This window comes from Peromyscus californicus, unplaced genomic scaffold, assembly GCF_007827085.1.
Source record: "Peromyscus californicus insignis strain IS unplaced genomic scaffold, ASM782708v3 Scaffold_10__1_contigs__length_136768540, whole genome shotgun sequence".
Taxonomy (NCBI): Eukaryota; Metazoa; Chordata; class Mammalia; order Rodentia; family Cricetidae; genus Peromyscus; species Peromyscus californicus.
This window is the reverse complement of record NW_026294391.1, coordinates 28831690-28853696: the sequence shown is the minus strand read 5'-3', so window position 1 is coordinate 28853696 and position 22007 is coordinate 28831690. Positions and strand designations below refer to the sequence as shown.

At 41.0% G+C, this 22007-nt stretch overlaps 1 protein-coding gene across 12 annotated transcripts in view; it reads left to right on the top strand.

Moving 5' to 3' along the window:
* The window catches only part of Scml2 (Scm polycomb group protein like 2), a 101301-nt gene extending 98038 nt beyond the window's left edge, over positions 1-3263 (top strand). For 11 of the 12 annotated variants that reach the window (XM_052721794.1, XM_052722460.1, XM_052722356.1 and 8 more), the window contains 2 exons: positions 120-271; positions 1622-3263. In XM_052721794.1, coding sequence (XP_052577754.1) covers positions 120-271; positions 1622-1744 — 275 coding nt within the window. In that variant the 3' untranslated portion in view covers positions 1745-3263. The remainder of the gene's footprint in view (positions 1-119; positions 272-1621) is intronic. The other variant, XM_052722373.1, reaches the window with a different exon arrangement.
* Positions 3264-22007: the final 18744 nt, after the last annotated feature.

The window sequence follows — 22007 nt, the reverse complement described above, 5'->3', positions numbered from 1 at the left end:
TAGTTCGGTACTTAAGAGAAGGTTCCAGGAGTGAGACCATTACTTTCTACCTAACATCTCTTCTTTCAGGATTATGATCAGGTCAAGTATGATTTGTTTTTTTTCCCCTCCCATTGAAGCTTCAAGTTATATAGCTGTACCTGACCCCAGTGTCCTGAAACAAGGCTTCTCTAAGGACCCTTCAACCTGGTCTGTGGATGAAGTGATACAGTTTATGAAACATACAGATCCTCACATATCAGGCCCCCTCGCCGACCTCTTCAGGCAACATGTAATGTATCTTTTGATCCGGTTTTCCTGCTGCCCTAATGCCTTTGAATGACCTCTGTGCAGGCCTTTCAGTTTGACACTGAGTTGTATGGATGGTGGGGGAACCCTATCAACTGATCTTTTTCATTTGTGAGAAAGATTACTTTGCCCAACATTCAGGCCTTAAATGGTAGGTTAATTGCCTGTTCTTTAAATGGGTATCCAAGTATCTAGTACACTGAACAGCTTTAGGATTTCAAAAGGTGGTATTACAGGATTGCCACTCTGATGCAGACCACCTCTTCTTGTAATGACAAATACAAGAACCCTCTCCTGACCTGCTCCCTGTTCTACTCTAAGACTACGAGTAGGAGGGGTGGCCTTCTCATGATACCCAGTGAAACCAGCAACTCCGTTATGATTTGAATTCCAAATAATAGGCTTCTATAACATAAATTGTATAATTACAATAATAAAGGCTTTTTAAAGAATTCCTTGTGACTGTTAAGCAATGTGTTCACAGTATTTTCTAACAAAATTATTGATTTAATATCTGGTGTATACTATTTTATGTGTGCGTGTGTGTGTGCACTTGTGTGTGCAGGTGCAAATGCACATGTGTATGTGCCTATGGGAGTCAGAGGACAATCTCAGGTATCTTCAGTAAGGCTATCCAAAATCCTTTGAGACAGGGTCTCTCATTGTGATCTTGGGGCTCATCAACTAGGTTACACTGATTGGCGAGTGCACCCCAGGGATTGTCATGTCTTTACCTCTTCAGTGCTGGGATTAAGTACATGCCACTATGTCTGGCATTTTTACATGGATTCTGGAGGTCCAACTCCAGTCTTCATGCTTTCAACACAAGGGCTTTACTGACTGAGCAGTCCTTCCCAGCCCCAGCCCCTCTTCAATATTTTAAGTAAATCAATATTTGTTTCAGCACCTAACTAGCTTCAGACAGCTGATTAGCTTTCAACATGAAGATGAAACTGTATAGCATGTTTACAGTTTGCATTGATACTGACATACTCCTTTCCCTTCTCAGAAAGTTAATAACATGAAATTCATTTCTGCTATTCACAGTCTTTAACCATTTGTCATAAATAGGTGGTAGTATTTTGTTCAATACACAGTAAAGTCTGATACTTTGGAAATACTGGGTTAAACCTTTTTCTTAAAATTTAGATTAAGTTTACAAATTATCAAATGATGCTCCATTGTAGAGATCAAATTTTATTAGTTTTCATAGAAATATATTCTGAGACTATATATACATAAGTATCTGAAATGTACAGTATTTTATACATTCTTATAAGTAAATAACTTAAACTATGGAAGAATTTTTACTGTAATTTTCTTTTCTCTGTAGGAAATTGATGGGAAAGCTCTGCTACTGCTGAAGAGTGAGCTGATGATGAAATATATGGGGCTGAAACTAGGACCAGCATTAAAACTGTGTTACTACATTGAAAAACTTAAAAGTAAAATATAATTGAAAATGTGCAAATTTAGATTAGAGACAATTCTCAGGTATACTGAAAATATTTTACCCTAAAAATAGTTTTCTTCTCATCAGTTTTTGTTTTATAAAAGGTTTTTATAAAAATGTTTTATCAAAATTGTAGTACAATTACATTGACAGTATACTTTTACTCTTCAAACACCATTGAATATGTTTTATTAGCATACTTATAACTGGCAATTTATTATTTATGTCTTTATTTTTATTGTGTTTATAAGTGTACTTCATGTAGCAAACAGAGGAAAACCTTTTATTTGGATTAATCTTTATATCGAGAACCAAATAGCTAAACCCCAAAGGGGAAAATACCAGCAACTTAACCTCTATTATAAAAACATGAGAATTTTTCCTCAAAAGAGAATTTAAAGATGCACTTAACTCTCAACTCCTTCCCAATTATTTTATATGTATGCTTTTACAGTGTTCTGTTCATGATATACTACTACTAGAAAGGGAAGAGCCATATAAATTATTTTCCTTTCTGATGGTGCCCTTGGTGGTGTATTTGTTCATACAAAGGGGGAAAAGCAAGTTTATAAGCTTGCATAAAGTGTTCTTACTAGTCTTTGATATTTTTTTAAACTGTGGGATAGGTTAAAGTGAAAAATTTTGTGCAGGAGATGTATATTCTACCAGAGTGAATTTGATGCAATTGGAAAAACTTTATACCTATTTTACAATTTTCTGTATTTTTGCTAAGCTCGAACATAAGACATTCAATTCTGACTTCTCTATTTCCAAAATATTTGTGTCCAGATTTTAAAAATGTGTTTTATTTTGTGTTTATTACTCATACAGATACTTTAGCATATTTATATACTATTCTATATCTGTGAGAATACACAAGTGATCTTTTGATTTATTATGGCACTTTACACTGCCACAGAGGTAATAAAGAACTATATATAGATGTTTATTCTATTAAAATATGTACATCATTTTGCTATCAACAGTACCTCTCAACTTATTATTCAGGTGATAAGAAACTCTACATAGATTGACTCCCACACAGGGAAGCTCTCTATCCTATGCAATATTTCTAATTAATTTACTTAGTTCTGAGCCATCAGTTCTACTACATTTTAAAAGATAACATTAGTTCTGACATCAGGGCTCTATTTTTATAAATGAGAGCTTTCAAAAGAAAATGATGTTGCATGCCATTACTTTATATAGTGGTGTAATGCATTATAAGCTATGTACTAGCCATTTGTTCTAAATGTCAACAAAATGTTCACCAGGACAAGAATATACATTTTGCTCTTTAGAATACCAAATGTGTTTTATATAACAATGCAAATGTATAAAAGATTACTTCACCTATGTCATTTCTGATACGACAAGATTCTTACTTAAACTTGATCTTCTTGCAAATTGTTTGTATGAAGATGCTATGTCCAGTTGAATGGTCCTCAGGTGTTTATAATACTATGTTATGTAAACCAGATTTAAAGAATATAATAAAGTTAAATAACCACAGCAATTAACACCTAAGCCTGACATTTTATTTTACTTCTTTACAGTGTATTAATATGTGGGCTTGTTAGTCTTGAAAAAAGGGACTTTGAGACTCCTTACTAGTGTACTTAAGAGTAAAACTCTGATTTTTCCATACTACAGGAGAGATTTTACTTGAAGTTTTCTGTGTAAATGAAGTAGGTTGAAATTTTTGGAGCTCATTCTACAGGGTGAAGCTGTCACATCTTATGAAGTTCCCTGAAACTGAACCAATATGGAACAATGTAGGATAGAATATATACATACACAAATGCTCATCATCAGAATACATGGCAGACAATCTTTCCTCTACTTCCTTTGTATTTCAGAATTTCACATAAACAATAAAGTTAGGATACCTTTCTTGAGTGTACCCAAAGTGATCTGTCACTAAACTATATCTCCAGCCATTAGTGTTTTCAGTCTCATCTGTATAACTTAAACTGACCTTGAACTCACAATGCTTCAGCCTCCATGGTGCTAGAATTGTATGATGTATGCTTACTCTCCACTTAGAGACTATTTAGTTGATATTAATATTATTTTATTTTAAATAAGGTAAAGTGAGGATCTGGAGAAATTAGAGCCCTTCTGTATTACTAGTGGAAATTTAAAGTGTAGCTACTGTGTAAAACAATTACTGTATTATATATTATGTCTCAAAAATTTTAAAAGTATCAGTATACCATTGCTTAGGATATCAGCATTCCTAACAGTCAAAAAGTAAAAAGCAAGTATCATCAAATGAATGAAGGAAGTATGAAACTCACTCTGTATGTATCTCTGTGTGTGTTATTTAGTCTTTAAAAGGAATGATATTCTGATACATACTACCAGATGAATTACATTTAGCTAGGCACAAGGACAAATACTGTATGAATCCACTGAAACTCAGGGGAAATAGAAGTTACCAGAGGATTGTTGAAAAGGGAATGGGGAGTTACTGTTGAATTGTCCCAGAATTTCAGTATGGACTGAAAGGAAAATTCTGGACTCAGATAGTAGTAATGATTGTACAACATTGTAGATATACTTAGTACTCTTTGTATATTTACAGTAGGAAAAGTAGTAAATTTGTGTATATCTATCAAGGTAAATTAGAATAAAAGAAAACAGGGTTGAAATAATAGATGTGAAATGATATAAAACTTAAAGCATTTTTTCCTCAGCAAATTCTCTCAGGCCTCATGTAGAAGAGTTCCATTTTAAAGTTAGGGCATTCTTAAAATACCTCGGCTGATTATTTCATCAGTCCCTCTTTCAATCCCATGTCTCTTAGCAGCTGTCTTTTGATTACCAGCAACCAAAAAAGAAAAAAAAAGAAAAAACAACAACCTCAAAATCAACACAGTAACATACAGGATCAAGTTTCCCTGTGTATATCCCATCTTAAGTGGCTTTCTTCCTCTATATTACTTCTCTCTATTTAAAGACTTTATTATTTTTAAACATTTTTTTATAACTCTATACCTTTTCTTCTTAAGCCTACATACATTTTTAAGCACACTGTTACCTGTTAAGAGGTTTTTCCATTTGGACCTCTTTTATTGCATATCTTTTAGTCTTTTTTGACCGCATGAACCTTTAAACTGCTAAGTGGCATGGCTAGGACCTCTGCACGGCTTTTGTGGCTGGTTCTGCCCACTCCTTGGGTCATGAAAGCCAAGCCTAAAGCCTGGTTGGAGGTTCATTTGACCAGGAACTGCATTCAACCCCCCAACTCTGGAATGCCGATGCTTGCACTGTGGCAGGCAGTTTTTACTTAGATTTTTGTTTTGTTTTATTTTTACTTAACGTACTGGTTGCGCAAGGGCTTGCTGTGAGGCAGAAACTCTTAAAGGAGCTGTGTCCTGTTTTGTTTTTATAGCTTTCTCAGGCCCTATATAGAAATATGGGCCCATGTTGGAATGCCAAAATGTTGGTTTTTATTTTTTTTTCTCTTTGGGAGACCTGCCACCTAGCTCCCAAATAATCACATGGAGACTTATTCTTTGTTATGAATGCCCAGATTTAGCTTGGCTGATTTCTAGCCAGCTTTTCTTAAATTATCCCATCTACCTTTTTCCTCTGGGCTTTTATCTTTCTCCATTTCAGTATACCTGTTCTGTCCTTATTTCATGTATTCTGTCCTTATTTAATCATCATCTCCTTTTCTTGCTCCTCTTTTTTCTCTATTCTCTCTGTTTGGCAACCCTCCCCCCATTTCTCTTTTGCCTAACTATTGGCTGTTCAGCTCTTTATTATATCAATCAGGTATTTTAGAAACACAAAGTAACACAGTTTCACAGAGTTAAATAAATGCAACACAAAAGAATGCAACACATCTTTGCATCATTAAACAAATGTTCCATAGCATAAACAAATTTAACACATCTTCAACTAATATTCCATAACAGTACTATATTTCTATATCCCACATATATCAGAAGCTTTTCTCACTATTTAAAGCAGCTTATCCCTTATAATGATTTGGAATCTCAGGCTCCATATTGTGGTTCATAATTCCCTTGGGCCCTGAGATCTTTCCAGGTAGCTATGATACATGTCATGTTTGATCCTATTGCTGTGGACTTTGGTCATAGGTCCACCCTTACTGTAACAGTGTCTGACCAAGAAGATGAGGAAATGGATCTTTGGTAAATAGCAATTTGAACTACTGTTGATCCTAATAACAATGCATACCATTAATGCCTCCTTTAAACCTGTCAAATGTCCCTGTTCCACTTCCAATGTACCAGTATACCTGGCTCTTCCCAGCCTCTGCTTTATTTTATTTTATTTTATTTTATTTCATTTAACCTTGTGAATTTTTATATTGTTCCCAGTTGATATTGCATCCTATTGTGAATTCTTGTTTGTCTAATGGGCACAAGTGCCTTAAGACTACCACATCCAACTAGAATCCTTAAACACTGGCAAATGAATCTCAGGTGTATTTTATTCTGCCACAAGAGTGGTTTACACCAAATAGTTGCTGCCTTAAGACTGGGTTGTGTTGACAGCAGTGAGGCTGAGCTAAAGGCATTCTGTCATCTTCATATTACATGAACAAGTTAGTCAGTGATTATGTGTCACTGGGATTTGGGGACTTTTGTGGTTCAAATATATGGTAATATGTAACTGATAAACTTACATCAGATTAGTTCTACATTGACTGTTTTCCCACTAAAATGAATTCTTCAAGGGCAGTCAGTGAGTTTCATTAATTTGATTATTGTTACCTAGCACATACATAGTCCAGTCATACATTGAATGAGTAAACTTGGGACTCAAATATAGGTTGGTGCTTTAGTACTAAACCCATAAGCTTTCCACATATGAGTAATGCCATAAATTGCTATTTAATCTTTAGATTTTGTTTGAATGTTTTGTTTCCTGTTTTAAATACATACTGTAAGGTACTTAAACAGTAGGAAGAAGTGAGTAAAAGTCCTTATCAGTCATGTAGGTTAACAGGATGTTTTGCTGGCAGCCACTGAGGCACTCTTGCATTCTCACTAAATATTTATATGAAAATGAAAACCAAGGTGGGCAGGCAAGATTTTGCTTGAAGATTTCTTTAATCCTACTAGTTCAAAGGTCAGTGATGCCAGATTGATAAGATGTGCACCACTAATTCACAGATGTCCTACCCCCACACCCAAACACACATGAACATGTCTGACTTCTGGGTACATTTTAGCATCACATCTTCAGATTCCATAAAGTATGATGATTAGTGACTTGGCCATGCTTCATATTGTTATTTTTTCTACTGTTCAAAACACCCTCCAGATCCTAGCCAAGGAAACAAAGGAAAGTGGTGTAGTTCTTGGGGTATGAGACCTGTGCAACTAGCCTCCATAAATAGAAAATGCACTACAGGAAGGTACTGAAGCAAAAAAAAAAATTAACAGGAGCAGTGACTAGAGTCTGTGTATGTGTGTGTGTGTGTATAGTGTCAAGGAACTAGGATATGGGTTAGTTAATTGTTGCTGTGACAAGCAACAGGCATGAAAAAAGGTTTATGCGAGCTATATTTTTGGTCAGGAATTAGGGGATAAAAATCCATTATGGTGGGAAAGGCGATGACAATAGTTCATGGACAGCTGTAGAGATATAACTTGCTCATATGTGAGATCAGGAAGCAGAGATAGGTATCAGGGTCAGGATATCAACTTCAAAATCTATCCCACACTCACCCACTTTGCCCAGCTAAACCTCTCCTCCCAAGCTGTCAGAATCCAAAACAGTGTTCACCCATGTGAGCCTGTAAGGGAGATTACACATTGAGACAATTGTAAGGTTGAAGAAACTGATCCCATGAAGGTACTGAATAATGACTGTCAATTTAGCATGTAGAAGTAAACCAGATAAGCCCCTTGACCTCAGGAAACATGCCATAGGTCTTGGGAAAGAGCTCTAAATAATAAAAATATGTAAGTAATCTGTAACTGTAAAATATCTGGCAAAAATGAAGTAACCATGTAAAAGTGACCTTTATAGGGTGAAGAGCACAGTGGGCTTGCCTGTATAAGTATTGATTTCACTAAGAACTGCAGGACAGCAGGCAAGTGTAAAGGAGATGTGTGTTGAAGGCAATGGCTAATGAACATGATGATTTCTAGCAATATATACCTCTATCTTCTCTAGTAGGTGTGTGCGTTTCTTTTGAACATAAGAATATGTTCTATGAATAAGAAAGAAAAGTTTTTCTTTTATTATTACTTTGTATTTATTTCCAATGTTTTTTCTTTAAAATAGCATACAAAGTAATGGGTTCATCATGTCTTATATTGTATTCTTTGCCCATATTCATCCCCTATTACCCTCTCTTGTTCCCCCTTTCTCTTCTCACTGGGCTCCTTCCTCCTCCCCAGTATTTCTCCTTTTAGTTTAATATATCACATTTCTTTGAATCTTGTCTATTTATGTAAAATAAAATGTTATATTTGTCTTTCTTAATCTAGCTTATTTCACTTAATATCTCCAGTTTGATCTCTCTTCCTGCAAATAACACAATTTCCTTCTCCTTCATGGCTGAATAAGGTTGCACTATTCATAGATACAATTTCTTTTGTCTGCTGATCTTTTCTTATCTGCCTAAGGTGATTCTGTATCATAGTGTCAATAGTGCCACAAAAACACAGATATATAGTTATTTTTCTTGTATGCTGACTTAGATTTTTTTGAGGTGTATAGCAAGTAGTGGTATAGCTGGACCAGATACTAGTACTATTTTTAGTATCTTTCAGGAAAACAATATTGATTTATATAGTGACATTCCCACCAGCATTGTATAAGGGTTCCTTTTACCTCCACCCTTGTCTGTTTTCATGATGGCCATTCTGACTGGGAAGAGAATGAGTCTCTGAACAAAGGTTTAATTTTCATAGCTAAGGATGTTGAATATTTTTTTCTCTAAGAGATAAAACATCTCAGTGTGGTCTCTTGACAAAGGCATGTACCTCAACCAGAGACTCGTTACTACACCTTCTCAGACCCCATCTACTTGCTGAATAAGAAAGTGTAGTGGAGGAATCTGTTTCATAAGTCTTCCATGAGTTCTGATGCACCATCAGGTATGAGAACCATTTCTGGGGTCTAGGAGCCATAAAAGATTTTAATGTGTTTGCCCTCTAAAGCCTATATCCTCCTATTTGGGACAATTTGAGTCAAGTTGCAGGACATGATGCTAAGGGAAAGAAATCCGTCATCAAACATGAGCAATATAAATTAATCAAACTCACAAAAAAGTAGAGCAGTTGTCAAGGACCAGAGGAAGGATAAATGGGATGCGTTATGCTAAGGGTATAAAGTTTTGGTTGTGAAGGATAAGTCATAGAGATCTCCAGCAAAGCATAGTGATCATAGTAAGCAGTATTGTATTGTGCAGTAAAACACTTGCTAAGAGGGTACACCTTAACTTGTTTTAGCTACTGACATGACTGCGACCAAATACCTGACAAACAGAAGCTTGGAGCAAGGACTTAATTATGCTCATTGTTTCATACATATATTTAACATCCATTTATGAATGACAATCAAAGCAAAACTAATAGGGTGAACACTATAGAGTATAAAGCTTAGTAAGGGTGAGGCCTGTCAGTAGAGACACAGCCAGCAGGGGAAACGTGGGGATATGGAGTAACGAAATAGTGGGAACAGGACATTGGAAATAAGTCTTTGGTAGGTTTTGTGGTCTGAGGCCCCATTGATGATATATGTAATGGCTATTGAATATTGGGGATTGTTTTCCGGTTATTGTTGGTTCCAGAATTGTTTATATGAATGCCTCCCAGTTTAGTATAGGATATAAACCTAGGTAATAAACTAGAAGAGTGGAATGATAGTAATTTGAGCATTTGGGTATCCAGAGAAGAAAAAAAGTGTAGCCTAAAGGTAGTAAAGCAAATCTTTGGCCAATGAATGAAGGAAACTTAAACCCTTGCTGCAACCTGCACAGAGGCAATGAAAGCTTGAAGAAAGGACAGATACACAGACACATGTACCAAAAAGCTGGCATCAGGTGGGCTGTGCACTCTGATGGAGATGCATGAGAAGCATGGAAATTCATTACTTTTATTATATATACCATTGAGAAAGAAGGTGAGTTTGTTATCTAGAGCTGAAGGAGGATGAAGCAAGTAAGCAGGTAATCCCTGTTCGGGAGTAGTTTGAGGTTGCAGTCATCTATAAGGAAAAAGCTATGGTTGAAGGTTTCTATATACATTGATTTTCACTAAAGGCCAATCATTCAAGGTATCTGTACATGAACCAGACAAAGGCTATGCCATTTCTCTGAACCTGACCTGGGGAAAGCTTTGTCATTGGGGTTCCTGACATAGCTGTGCTCATATTAAGAATACACATTCACTTAGGACATAAAATTCCCACAAGCCCTCTATTTTTACTTGTTTTAGTGGCTTATTTTTTTTTTTTTTTTTTGGTTTTTCGAGACAGGGTTTCCCTGTGTAGCTTTGCGCCTTTCCTGGAACTCACTTGGTAGCCCAGGCTGGCCTCGAACTCACAGAGATCTGCCTGGCTCTGCCTCCCAGTGCTGGGATTAAAGGCGTGTGCCACCACCGCCCGGCTAGTGGCTTATTTTTTAAAGTAACTACATGAGAGGGGCTGGAAAGATGTCTCAGTAGGTAAAATGCTTGCTATGCCTTCATGAGAACTTTAGTTCAGATACCCAGAATCCACATAAAATTCCAGGCATGACTAAATTTACCTGTAATCCCTGCAGAGACAGGGGAGGCAGAGACAAGGATCCCTTGGGCTTGCTGGCCAGTCAGACTAGCCAAATAGGTGAGCTCCAAGTTCAGTAAAACACCCTATCTCAAAAAAGGAGGTGGAGAGTGAAAGAGGAAGATCTCTGGCCTACACACACACACACACGCACACACACACACACACACACGCACACACACACACACACACACATACTTTGTGGCTGGACAATATCTACAGGATAACAATGGTTTGGGGCCATGTTCCCCTTTTCTGTGCTTTTTTGATGTTTGTGTATTCCATTAAGTTCATTATTACATTTTTACAGAAGAAATGGTTTATTCAGCTTATGGTTCTAGAGAGGTAAGAGTCCATCATGGCAGGGAAGCATGACAGCAGTAGGCATGTCAGCTAGAGTAGAAGCTGAGGGCTCACATCTTAAGCCACAAACATGAAGCAAAGAGAGCAAGTCCATGTTTTGATTTTTGTTTGTGTGGTTTTGTTTGTTTGTTTGGTTTCTCTGTATAGCCCTGGCTGTCCTGGAACTTGCTCTGTAGACCAGGCTGGCCTCAAACTCAGAGATCCACTTGCCTTTGCATCCCAAGTTCTGGGATTAAAGATGTGCACCACCACTGCCCAGCAAAGTCCATGTTTCTTAAGCTGTGATTCATAACTATAAATGGAACTGCATAACTTAATGTGATGTCACAAACTCTTATCAACAGTAAAGGATTTCTGAATGCCCAACAATAAAAAAATTGGAAACCAAATACATAAAGAATCTGAGGTGTTTCTGATAACATATGCCTGTGTTGCATCTCTGTACTTGTAACCTTAATTCTGAACATGCAATGTGCACTTTGTACTATGCATTTTATTACACCATGAAATGCCTACCAAACACTACCTGAAACATCTCAGCTCAGATTCAAGACCACTGTGTGTTATAGACTGCAGTGTTTTTACTATACATACAAAATTTTCTGCTCTGATAGAAACATAGTGGTTGAATTATGGAAATTAAGACTTTAACATTTTTCCTACTGTGATAGTTATTTTTTGTAAAGAATAGTCTGGGATGAGAAAACTTTAATTGAAGAATTGCTTCCATCATATCGACCTGTAAACAAGCGTGTGGACCATTTTTTTAATTAATAATTGATGTGGGAGGAGCTAGTCCATTGTGGATAGTGTCACCTATGGATCCTGGGTTATATAAGAAAAAACTAAGCAAGCCATGAAGAGCAAGACAACATTCCTCCATGGCCTCTGCTTCAGTTTCTGCCTCCAGGTTCCTGCTTTGAGTCCTTGTTCTGACTTTCTTCAGTGATGGATTATGACCTTAGAGTTATAAAATAAAATAAACCATTTCCATACCTAGTTTTTTTGGCTAGTGTTTTGTTACAACAACAGAGAAGCAAACACAGACACCTACCATCATTCTTTAGTGTGTATCAAATTAGTTTATCATTGGATTGGATCGTGTTAGAATGTTTGATTAGTAGCACGTATCTTTAAACCCAGCACTCAGGAAAGAGAAACAGATGAATGAATTTGAGGCCAATCTGATGTACATAGCTAGTTCCAGGCCAGCCAGGCCTACATGGTGAGAATCTGTCTTTTAAAAAAAATGACACCATTCTTCTTATCGTTTTGTACTATGTATTTATGGGAAGTGGTGGTCTCAGCATTGATGAATATAACATCAAAGTATTGATCAAATATCAATTATTCAGCTAAGATTAAAAGCACATCCATTTAATCAGTATGCAAATTTGCCTTAATCTTTGATAAATAGTAAAATTGTATGTACAGCAAAGGATTATTTTTGAACAAATTTCCTTAAAACATTCTCAGCAAATGCTTTATTTGTATATAGCATTAGGGAGGTTGAGAACCACTGGGCTAGAGAACGTCAGCTCACTTTGTACATCAGAGGCTACTACCTATCTTGACTAACAGCTGAGGGGAGACAAAAGGAGCCTGTCTCAGAGAAGGATTGCTGCCATCATCCTTCATATTCCAACTCTAAAGACTAAGAGGCAGATTTGAGAGTTCCTAGGTATAACAAGATAGTGCTGTGTGGTATTGTGTTCCCCGAAATATTGTGCATGCTAATAAACTTATCTGGGATCAGAGACAGAACAGCCACAATATTAAACATAAAGGATAGGCAGTGGTAGCACATGCCTTTAATCCTAGCATTCCAGAGGCAGAAATCCATTTGTTCAAGGATACAGCCAAGCATGGTGACTCATGCCTTTAATCCCAGAAAGCGAGCCTTTAATCCCAGGGAGTAGTGGTAGAAGGCAGAAAGGTATATAAGGCGTGAGAACCAGAAACTAGAAGCATTTGGCTGGTTAAGCATTTGGTTGGTTAAGCTTTCAGGCTTCTAGCAGCACAGTTCAGCTGAGAGCCATTCGGATATGAGGACACAGAGGCTTCCAGTCTGAGGAAACAAGATCAGCTGAGAAGTTGGCCAGGTGAGGTTAGCTGTGGCTTGTTCTGTCTCTCTGATCTTCCAGTATTCACCCCAATAACTGGCCCCAGGTTTGTTTTTGTTAATAAGACCATATAAGATTCATCTACATTGCTGCCTCTGGGTACCAGAGTTTTGGGAAGTAGCAAGGCCTCTATACACCGACATGAACAGGGCACTGAGCCCCTAATCTGGACTGAGACTAAACATAAAACATCTGAGGTTTTAAAAACAGCTCTGCCACCCCTGTTAGCAGAGGTGTGGGTGAGCAAGCCCCAAAGTTGTGAGCATGGGGGAATTGTCCTCGTGATTCATCTGTCTTGTGGCAGCATGGGTGGGGGAGGGCAACTCTCTCTACCATCCATCAATACCTGAGGCAGATGGGAGAGCTGGCCCTACAGTCATAAGAATGGGAAAGCTGTCCCTGACCCCCACCAGTTACAACAGTCAGGAGAGCAGGCCCTGAACCTTGCCTGGGCAATACAATGGAGCCAGCCCTGTTGGCTCAGGTGTGGATGAGCAAGGGAGAGACATTCCTATCCCATCACCCATCTGTCCTGAGGCAGCATGGGTAGGGAAGAGTTGCCTTCCCCCCCCCCCCCACAACCTATCAATGCCTGAGGCAGAAGTGAGAATTGGCCCTGAGGTCACAAGAGAGGGAGACCTGTCCCTGCCCCCCCCCCAGCTGCAACACTTGGGAAAGCAGGCCTTGAACCTCACCTTGGTAACATAATAGAGCCAACCTTGTTGGCTGAGGTGTGGGTGAGCCAGCCCCAAGGTTGTAAGCGTGTGAGAGCTAGACCCACTACTGTCTGTTATGTGGTGGTGTGGGAGGGTGAGAGATGCCCCCTTTATCCCTTGCCCTTTACTGCCTGCAACAAGCAAGAGAGCTGAGCCCCCCCCCCACCAGCTGCAGCACTCAGGAAATGGGCCCTCCCCTTGCCTAGGCGGCACAGCAGAGCTGCCTGGTGGTCGGAGGTGAGGGCGACCCCCCCCCCCAATGTTACAAGGGAAGGAGAGCTGTCCCCATTATTCATCTGACATGTGGTAACATGGACAGAGGAGAGATGCCCTCCCCCTCACCTCCCACCCATCAACACCTGAGACAGGTGGAGGAGCTGGCCTTGGGGTCATTAGAGCAGGAGAGCTGTCCCTACCCCTCACCAGCTGCAGTACTCAGGAGAATGGTCCCTGTAGCTTGTCTGGGCAACACAGTAGAGCTGGGCCTAATGGTGCACATGTGGGAGAGCTGACCCTGAGGGCATGAAAGCAGCAGAACTGGCCCACCCCTCACTTGTTGCTCCAAGAGGTGAATTAGCCAGGGCACTTCTGGAGAGCTCCCCCTGGTGGTGAGGACAGGGGAGAACTGGTGGGTGGACCCTGCAGCTGCCCAGGCCCAGATCCAGGATTATGATTTGGCCCATCCCAACATCCACTCCATCTATGATCTGCTGGAGTATGCAAAGGGTCCTGACCAGCAGACACAAAGCTACAGGATCTCCACAATGAGGGGAACGACAGGATATTCAGGAAGAGTCCTCCTGAGGGCCCAGCATTGATAGTGTAGTAGAAACCAGAGACCTCAAACCAGACCAATCACTCTTTGCAATGAACACTGGCAAGTAATGATCTATGGACAAAGGGATTTACTGCGTGACTCACTGTGTCACACTGCAGCTTCCACGATGAGATTTTTAATTTTTCCCTTTTTAAAAAAATTTTCCCCTTTTTTCTCTTAAATTTTGTTTCATTTGGTGGAAGGTGAAAGGGCAGAGAGTGGATGTGAAGGGACAGAAAAATGAATGAGATCAAGATACGTGATGTAAAAAACACAGTATAAATAAAAATAAAATAAAAGCAGTTCTGACTTTGGCTCCAGCCCTAGCTCTTCCAGATGTCTCAAAATCTTTTCATGTTTGTCCACAAAACAAAAAACAATACAAAAAGGATTTTAACCCAAACTTTGGGGCCATGGAAATGCCCTGTGGCGTACTTCTCCAAATAACTGGACCCTGTAGCCACAGGATGGCTCACCTGTCTAAGTATCTAAGAGCTGTAGCAGCTGCCACTAGTATGATGGGGAAAAAAAGGCAAGTTAACTCTAGATCAGGATCTTGTACTCACTATACCCCACAAAATGGCTGAAGCCCTCCTCTGAGGAATACAAGAACACTGGCTGTCTAATGTCTGTATGACTCAGTACTAGGCCCTACTCTTGGACTACCTTCAAATCTGATTTGAGAAACCCACCACCATCAATCCTGCTTCCCTCTTGCCTGATGAGGTGCTTATCCATGACTGCCGTGAGTTGAAACACACAAGCAAGCACATGAGAACTGCAGTAGCTACTTTAACTGAAATGATTTGGGCCCAAGCCAGCTACATCAGCTCAGAGCAGAGTGGATCAATCTGACCCAAGATCTCAGATAGGGAAAAGGAAAGTCTACTACCATATACCCAAACGGTTGCTATGCTTTTACTACCACACATGTCCACAGTATGATCTATAGAGAAAAAGGGCTTTTACCAATGAAGGAAAAACATTAAAAACAAAGAGAAAACCCTCACCTTTCTAGAGGCTATTTGGCTACTCCTATTAATCGGTATCCTCCACTGCCAAGGACATAAAAAAGATGACCTCCTTGAGGCAGGTAACTGGGCTACTGACCTGGCTGGGCTGCCAGACATTCAGTCCTAGGGCCTGTTGATATTCTGTAGGCCCTAACTGGGTGCTGCCTGAGACTCCATGGTATAACCAAGAGGAAATAGAGGATGCAAAAAGAAAAAAAATGAGCAGCTTAAACCCATAGGTTGGTGGAGGACACCAGAGGGAAAGATCATTCTTCCAGAAACAATTGGCAAGCAGGACTCTGGTAACTGACCTTCACCAGGCTACACATCTGGGGTCCACAAAACTTTCTGAGTTGCTCAGACCAAGGTGTGTTATACCTAGACTGGACAGCCTGGTGCAAGATGTCTCAGCCAGATTCCAGATCTGAGCTCACGTAAATCCAAAAGAGCCCTTCCCCATGAAGGAGTTCAAAAGAGAGGCCAATACCAGACGAACTCTCAGAAAACTGATGTCACTGAGATCCAGCCTGTGGGAAGGATACAGGTACTTACTAGTTTTTGTTGTTGTTGTCTATCTATTTAATTTAATTTATTTATTTTACATCCTGACTCTAGTTTCCCCTCCCTTCTCTCCTCTCATGCCCCCTACCCCCTCAATCTACTCCTCTTTCTATTCAGAAAGGGGCAGGCCTCCCATGGGTATCAACAAAGCATGCCATATCAAGGTGCAGTAAGACTAAGCCCCTCCCATTATACTAAGGCTAAGCAATGCAACACAGCATGAGGAATAGGTTCCCAAGTGCCAGCCAAAGCATTAGAGACAGCCCCTGCTCCCATTATTAGGAGTCCTACAAATTTATAAATACGTCTTCCCAGTGGGTAGAAGCATTCAGCACCCAAACTGAAATTGCTCAAATAGTAGCTAAAAAGCTCTTCCAGGAACTGGTCCCCTGATTTGTCCTCCCTCAAGCCATGGGGTCTGACAATGGCCTGGCTTTCATAGCCAAACCTCTCAATTAATAGCTAAAGCTTTAGACATAGATTGAAAATGTTATGCATATAGACCCCAGAATTCTGGGCAGATGAAAAAACAATAAACAATGCTAAAAAACAAACAAACAAACAGTACCAGGCCCGACCCTGCTTAGCTTCTGAGATCAGACAAGCTCAAGAGCATTCAAGGTGGTATCCCAGCACTCAAGAGGCAGAGGCAGACAGATCTATGTGAATTCAAGGCCAGCCTATTCTATGGAATGAGTTCCAGGACAGCCAGGGCTACACAATGAAACCCTATTTCAAAAGACAAAACCAAAAAAATCAAACACAACAACAACAACATACTAACAAAACTCTCATTAGAGTCCAGTGAAAGGTGGAAGGACCTTTACTTTGCATTGCTTTGGGCTCCCTACACCCCATTTAGGGAGGGATTCACTCACTATGAGATTATGTTATGATTACTGCTTCCCTGGTAAAGAGACCAGCAGTTGGTAGAACTCTCTAACTATTCCTTTCTCAAGTCAATACAGACCTTCCAAACCTCCATAAATGCTATTCATCGATCTGTCCAAGAGACTCAGTTGACCTCCAGGTCCACCATTAGTTTACCCTTGTTCAAGATGGTGATACCATCTGGGTCAACAAGTAGCCAAATGAGCAGTGAAACCAACTTGGAAAGTTGTAATGATTACTCTCTAGTTCACTTGGGAAGATTGTGAGCCGCTCTTTCAGGTACTGTTCATAACCATGGGGCAAAAATGGATTCTAGCTGCTGCCTGGAAGTTGGTTCTGGGGCCGAATGACCAGCCCATGGCTATTCAGGCTGATATCAATGAGGCATTTTCCTTACCCTGCCCAGAATGGGATCACAATGACCCTGCAGGTAGGGAGAGGCTGAAAGTCTACCTCTGGATTCTAATGGTGGGTTTTTGAGAGGCTGTGAGAAGGCCCACAAATTCATCTAAGGTAGAATAGGTAGTTCAAGGTAAGGACAAGACTCCAGGAGCTTTCCTGGAATGGCTGACAGATGCTTACAGAACCTTCACTCCTTTCAACCTGGAAGCAAGAGAAAATCAGTCTGCTGTCAATATGGCTTTTGTGAACCAGGCAGTGACGGATATCTGATAGAAATTACAGCAGCTGGATGGATTTGCAGGTAAGCAATTGGCTGAGCTTGTGGCAATAGAAGAAAAAGTTCATAACATTAGAGAAACTCCTGAAGAAAAACGGACTAAGGGGCTTGCCAGAGTATTGCTGGCAGCCACAGGGAAAGAAAGGCCAAATGCAAAGGAGTTTCAAAACATAGTGTAGGGGAAGAGGGAAAGGAGACAGGACCTTCCCCAAGAGGAGACGTGGCCATGTCCCCTCCTCCAGAGAGACCAATGTGCCTATTGCAAGGAGGTGGGACACTGGAAAAACAAGTGCCCGAAGAAACAAGGAGAGAAGGGGACAAAGATCTTAGAGATAGAGGAGCTCAGTGACTGAGGATGCTGGGGCTTATGTCCCCTCCATGAGCCCTGGGTAACCTTAAAGGTGGAGGGGAAGCCAGTAGACTTTCTAGTGGACACAGGGTCACAGCACTCTATTCTAAAACAGCCCATGAGACCCTTGTCTAACAAAAAGACCTGGGTGCAAGGGGCCACTGAGACTGACCTATATTCGTAGACTACCCAAAGAAGGGTAGACTTGGGAATGGGATGGGTAACCCACTCATTTATGGTCATTCCTGGATGCCCATACCCACTCCTGGGTCATGACCTCCTGATAAAAATGTGAACACAGATCCACTTTGGCCCCAAGGGAGTGCAGGTCCTAAGTGAAGATGGACCCGAACAGTGTTTTAACTGTGGCACTGGAGGAAGAATGTAAGCTCTATGCCACGTCCCCTCTAGACATTAACAACAATCTGTTCCTGGAGAGACCATGGAAAGAGATTCCAGGGGTGTGGGTGGAGAAAAACCACATGGGACTGGCTAAATAAACACTGGGCCTCAATTGTGGTGCAGCTAAAGGCAAATGCCAGTCTGACCAGAGTCTGCCACTACTCCACGCCCCAAGAGGCCAAAATTGGAATAACACCACACATAAATTGACTCTGGAAACAAGGGATACTGGTCCCTTGCTAGTGGGCCTGGAACACTCCCCTCCTTCCAGTGAGAAAGCCCCATTCCAATGACTACTGACCTGTACAAGACTTGCAGGAAGTTAACAAAAGGGTAGAGGACATATATCCCACAGTGCACAGTCCATACACTTTATTATGTAGCCTGCTGCCTGAATGGGTTGTTTATACTGTGCTGTATCTCAAGGATGCCTTCCTCAGTCTGCCGCTGGCCCCAGTCAGGCAGCCCCTGTTCTTTGAATGGAATGACTCAGACCATATCTTTAATAGACAGCTGACCTGGACCAGGCTGTCACAAGAATTCAAGAACTCATCCACCATTTTCAGTGAGGGAACTCATCCACCATTTTTGATGAGGCCCTTCATGAGGATTTGGATGAGTACAGATGATCTCACCCCCAAATAAATCTCTTGCAATATGTAGATGACCTCCTTATAGTGGCTCCAGATGAGGAAACCTACTATGTGGCTCAAGGAACATGATCAGATGGGGTACCGTGTGTCGGTAAAGAAAGCACAGATTTGCAAGAGAGAGGTGATGTATCTTGGGTACATACTAAAAGGGGCCCAACATATGTTGTCCCAGGCTCAGAAAGAGACAATTCTTAACATTCTGACCCGTAAGACTCAGAGACAGATTTGAGAATTCTTGGCATCAATGGGATTCTGTAGGCTCTGGGTACCAGTATTTACAGAAATTGCTAAGCCCTTCTATGAGGTTACAAGAGGGCAGGAAAACACCTTGGATTGGACTTCTAAAATGGATGAGGCTTTCCATAAGCTAAGGAGGCCCTCCTAAATGCCGTGACCTTGGACCTACAAGATACCTGCAAACCCTTCCACTTATATGTGGATGAAAACAAAGACATAGCTAAAGGGGTATTAACACATACTATGGGTCCTTGGAAGAGACCAGTGGCCTACTTGTTCAAGAAACTGGACCCAGTAGCCCAAGCATGGCTGGCCTGTCTTCATATCGTGGCAGCCATGTCTTCATATCGTGGCATCATTGGTTAAGGTCAAAAACAAAATCACCACAGAACAAGAACTTATCATTACCACTCCACATGCCATTGAGGGGACTCAACCACCCCCCAAATCAATGGATATCCAATGCCTGCTTAGCCCATTACCAGACACTGCTCCTAAATCTACCCAGGATCCAATACAGCTCCTCTTCTGCCCTTAATCTGGCCCCTGTTGCCTGACCCTGACTTGGATATAAACCATTACTGCTCAGTGGTGCTGAGCCAAGTCCAAAGTTTGAGACCGAACCTGACAGACATCCCATAGCCAGACACTGAGATAGTATACTTCACAGATGGAAGCAGCTTCATGCAGAAAAGAATCAGGTATGCAGTTCCTCAGTGGTAACCCTTGACTCCATAACACGGGCTTCTGCTCTGCCACTGGGGACCTCAGCCCAGTGGGCTGTGGGAGTCCCTGAGCCTAAGTCCCTGTTCAGGGCACCATGTGTGGGAAGCCAGCTCCCACCTTTTCAAGTGTTCCTATGAGGAGGAGAGAGGAATAAGACACTTTTAGATAGAAAGATAGCAGAGAGGAGATAGACAGGAACACATGATAGCTTCAGGAGGAACCAGATCAAAATCCAACAGCCCCTTCTGTTTATTCAAAAGGGCTTTTTACAATAATGCCAAGGGGTGGGACAAAAGACCTCCCCCTTGCTAGATCAAAGCACACTGCACAGCCAAGTGCAGCCCCTTCCAAACACCTGGTAACCATGCCCATGGTCAAATCATCTCCTTATGCAGCCCTGCTGGGTAAAGTAAGCTCAGATTCTCAGACCCTGAGTAAGTTCTCGCTAGGAAACCTCTGTGGGTCTCCATAGCTCCCCCTTCTTAATATATTAAAGGGTCCCTCAGACCCCTCAGATAGACTGTACCTGCCTTAGGTCGTCTTCTTCAGCTAGACAAGCCTCACCCATCTTCAAGATACATTTTCTGCCAAGGGTGCTCTGTCTTAGGTTGGAAGCTAGCAAGAAGAACTTTGCCCATCCCTGACTACCAGCCTGTAGCAGAGGGAAATACAGAGCCTAACTCAGCTCTGACTCTGGTCCCTACTAAGAGCTTGCAAGTATTTGAAACAACCACAGCAATCCCTATGGCTGCCACACACCCCAGTAAAGGAGTAGAGGCTGATAAAGATGGAATTTCCTTTTTGGATGGGTCTAAGATGTCTATATCAGCCTTAGCTGTGTCAAGCCTTTTTTAAGTCAATAAACTCTTGATGCAAATGCATCAAATAAATCAATAAACTCCTGATGCAACTGCATCAAACTTAGACTCCCCTAGCTTCATCAAACCATGGTTCATTAATATCAGCAAATTAACATAATTCTAGTATGAATATTACTATACATATTTACAATTCTTACATTCAAAGCAAACTCTATAGCACTACTTTACAAACTTAAGCAAATATCTAAAAGAGATCTCTTAACAGAACTATTTACATTTTCTTCCAACAAGACAGAGAGTATGTGAATTGTGAGTCACCATAGTTAAAATTGTAGGTGAACTCAAAACTGTTTCATTTCTGAAGTTTGAAGTTCAGAGTCAGTCCCAAAGTTCAACTGACAATTTGAAACCAGAGCCTAATTTGTCAGTGGCTGTAGAGTCTGTGTATCCAGTTCCCTTGACCCCAGGATTCGGAGAGTGATGCTGCTAGGGGGCTGTAACACTCAGGATGACATTACTCCTCTGCCCCCAGCCACCTTCCCAGCTTGGCCTTACCAGCTATTCCAGAACTGGCAAAAGTGCACCCAGTAGTGGACAGTCACTGGCTAGGGGGTGGTCTCTTTACCCAAATTGATTAAAGTTCCCCTGTATGCAAAAATTCAACTGAGTTCAAACAAACTTTGCTGAAACTTCATTCCCAGCTACAGCAGCACTTTATGACAGTCTTTCCCAGGGTGAAGGTGGTTGCCATGGTAACTGAACTGCTACAGAGCTCTTTGGAAAGTTGTCTGCTCTGTTAGCAAACAGAAACTGTGTGACTTTAGCTGCTAGCTCTGTTCAGGCTTTTACAATCCCATTCCTGAGGCCTGAGGTCTCGACTGCCTCTCACCCCAGGGGCTCAAGATCCCTCCCGCTGCTATGAGTCCAAGCTCTCAAGCAGCCCTGGCTCCAGGAGGAAACCCAGTCACTATGAGCTGCAGTTCTCAAGCAGTCCTTCTGGGTCTTGGAAGAAACCCAGCCATGGCCAATCATAGCCACTGCACCACCTTAGTCTCCTGCTTTCCCCAGACTGCAGGATGGAACATGAATATCAGGAACATTGGTTTACCAGCAGCTACAGTGTCATCAGAGCTGATATTTCTCTGTTCCATGCAC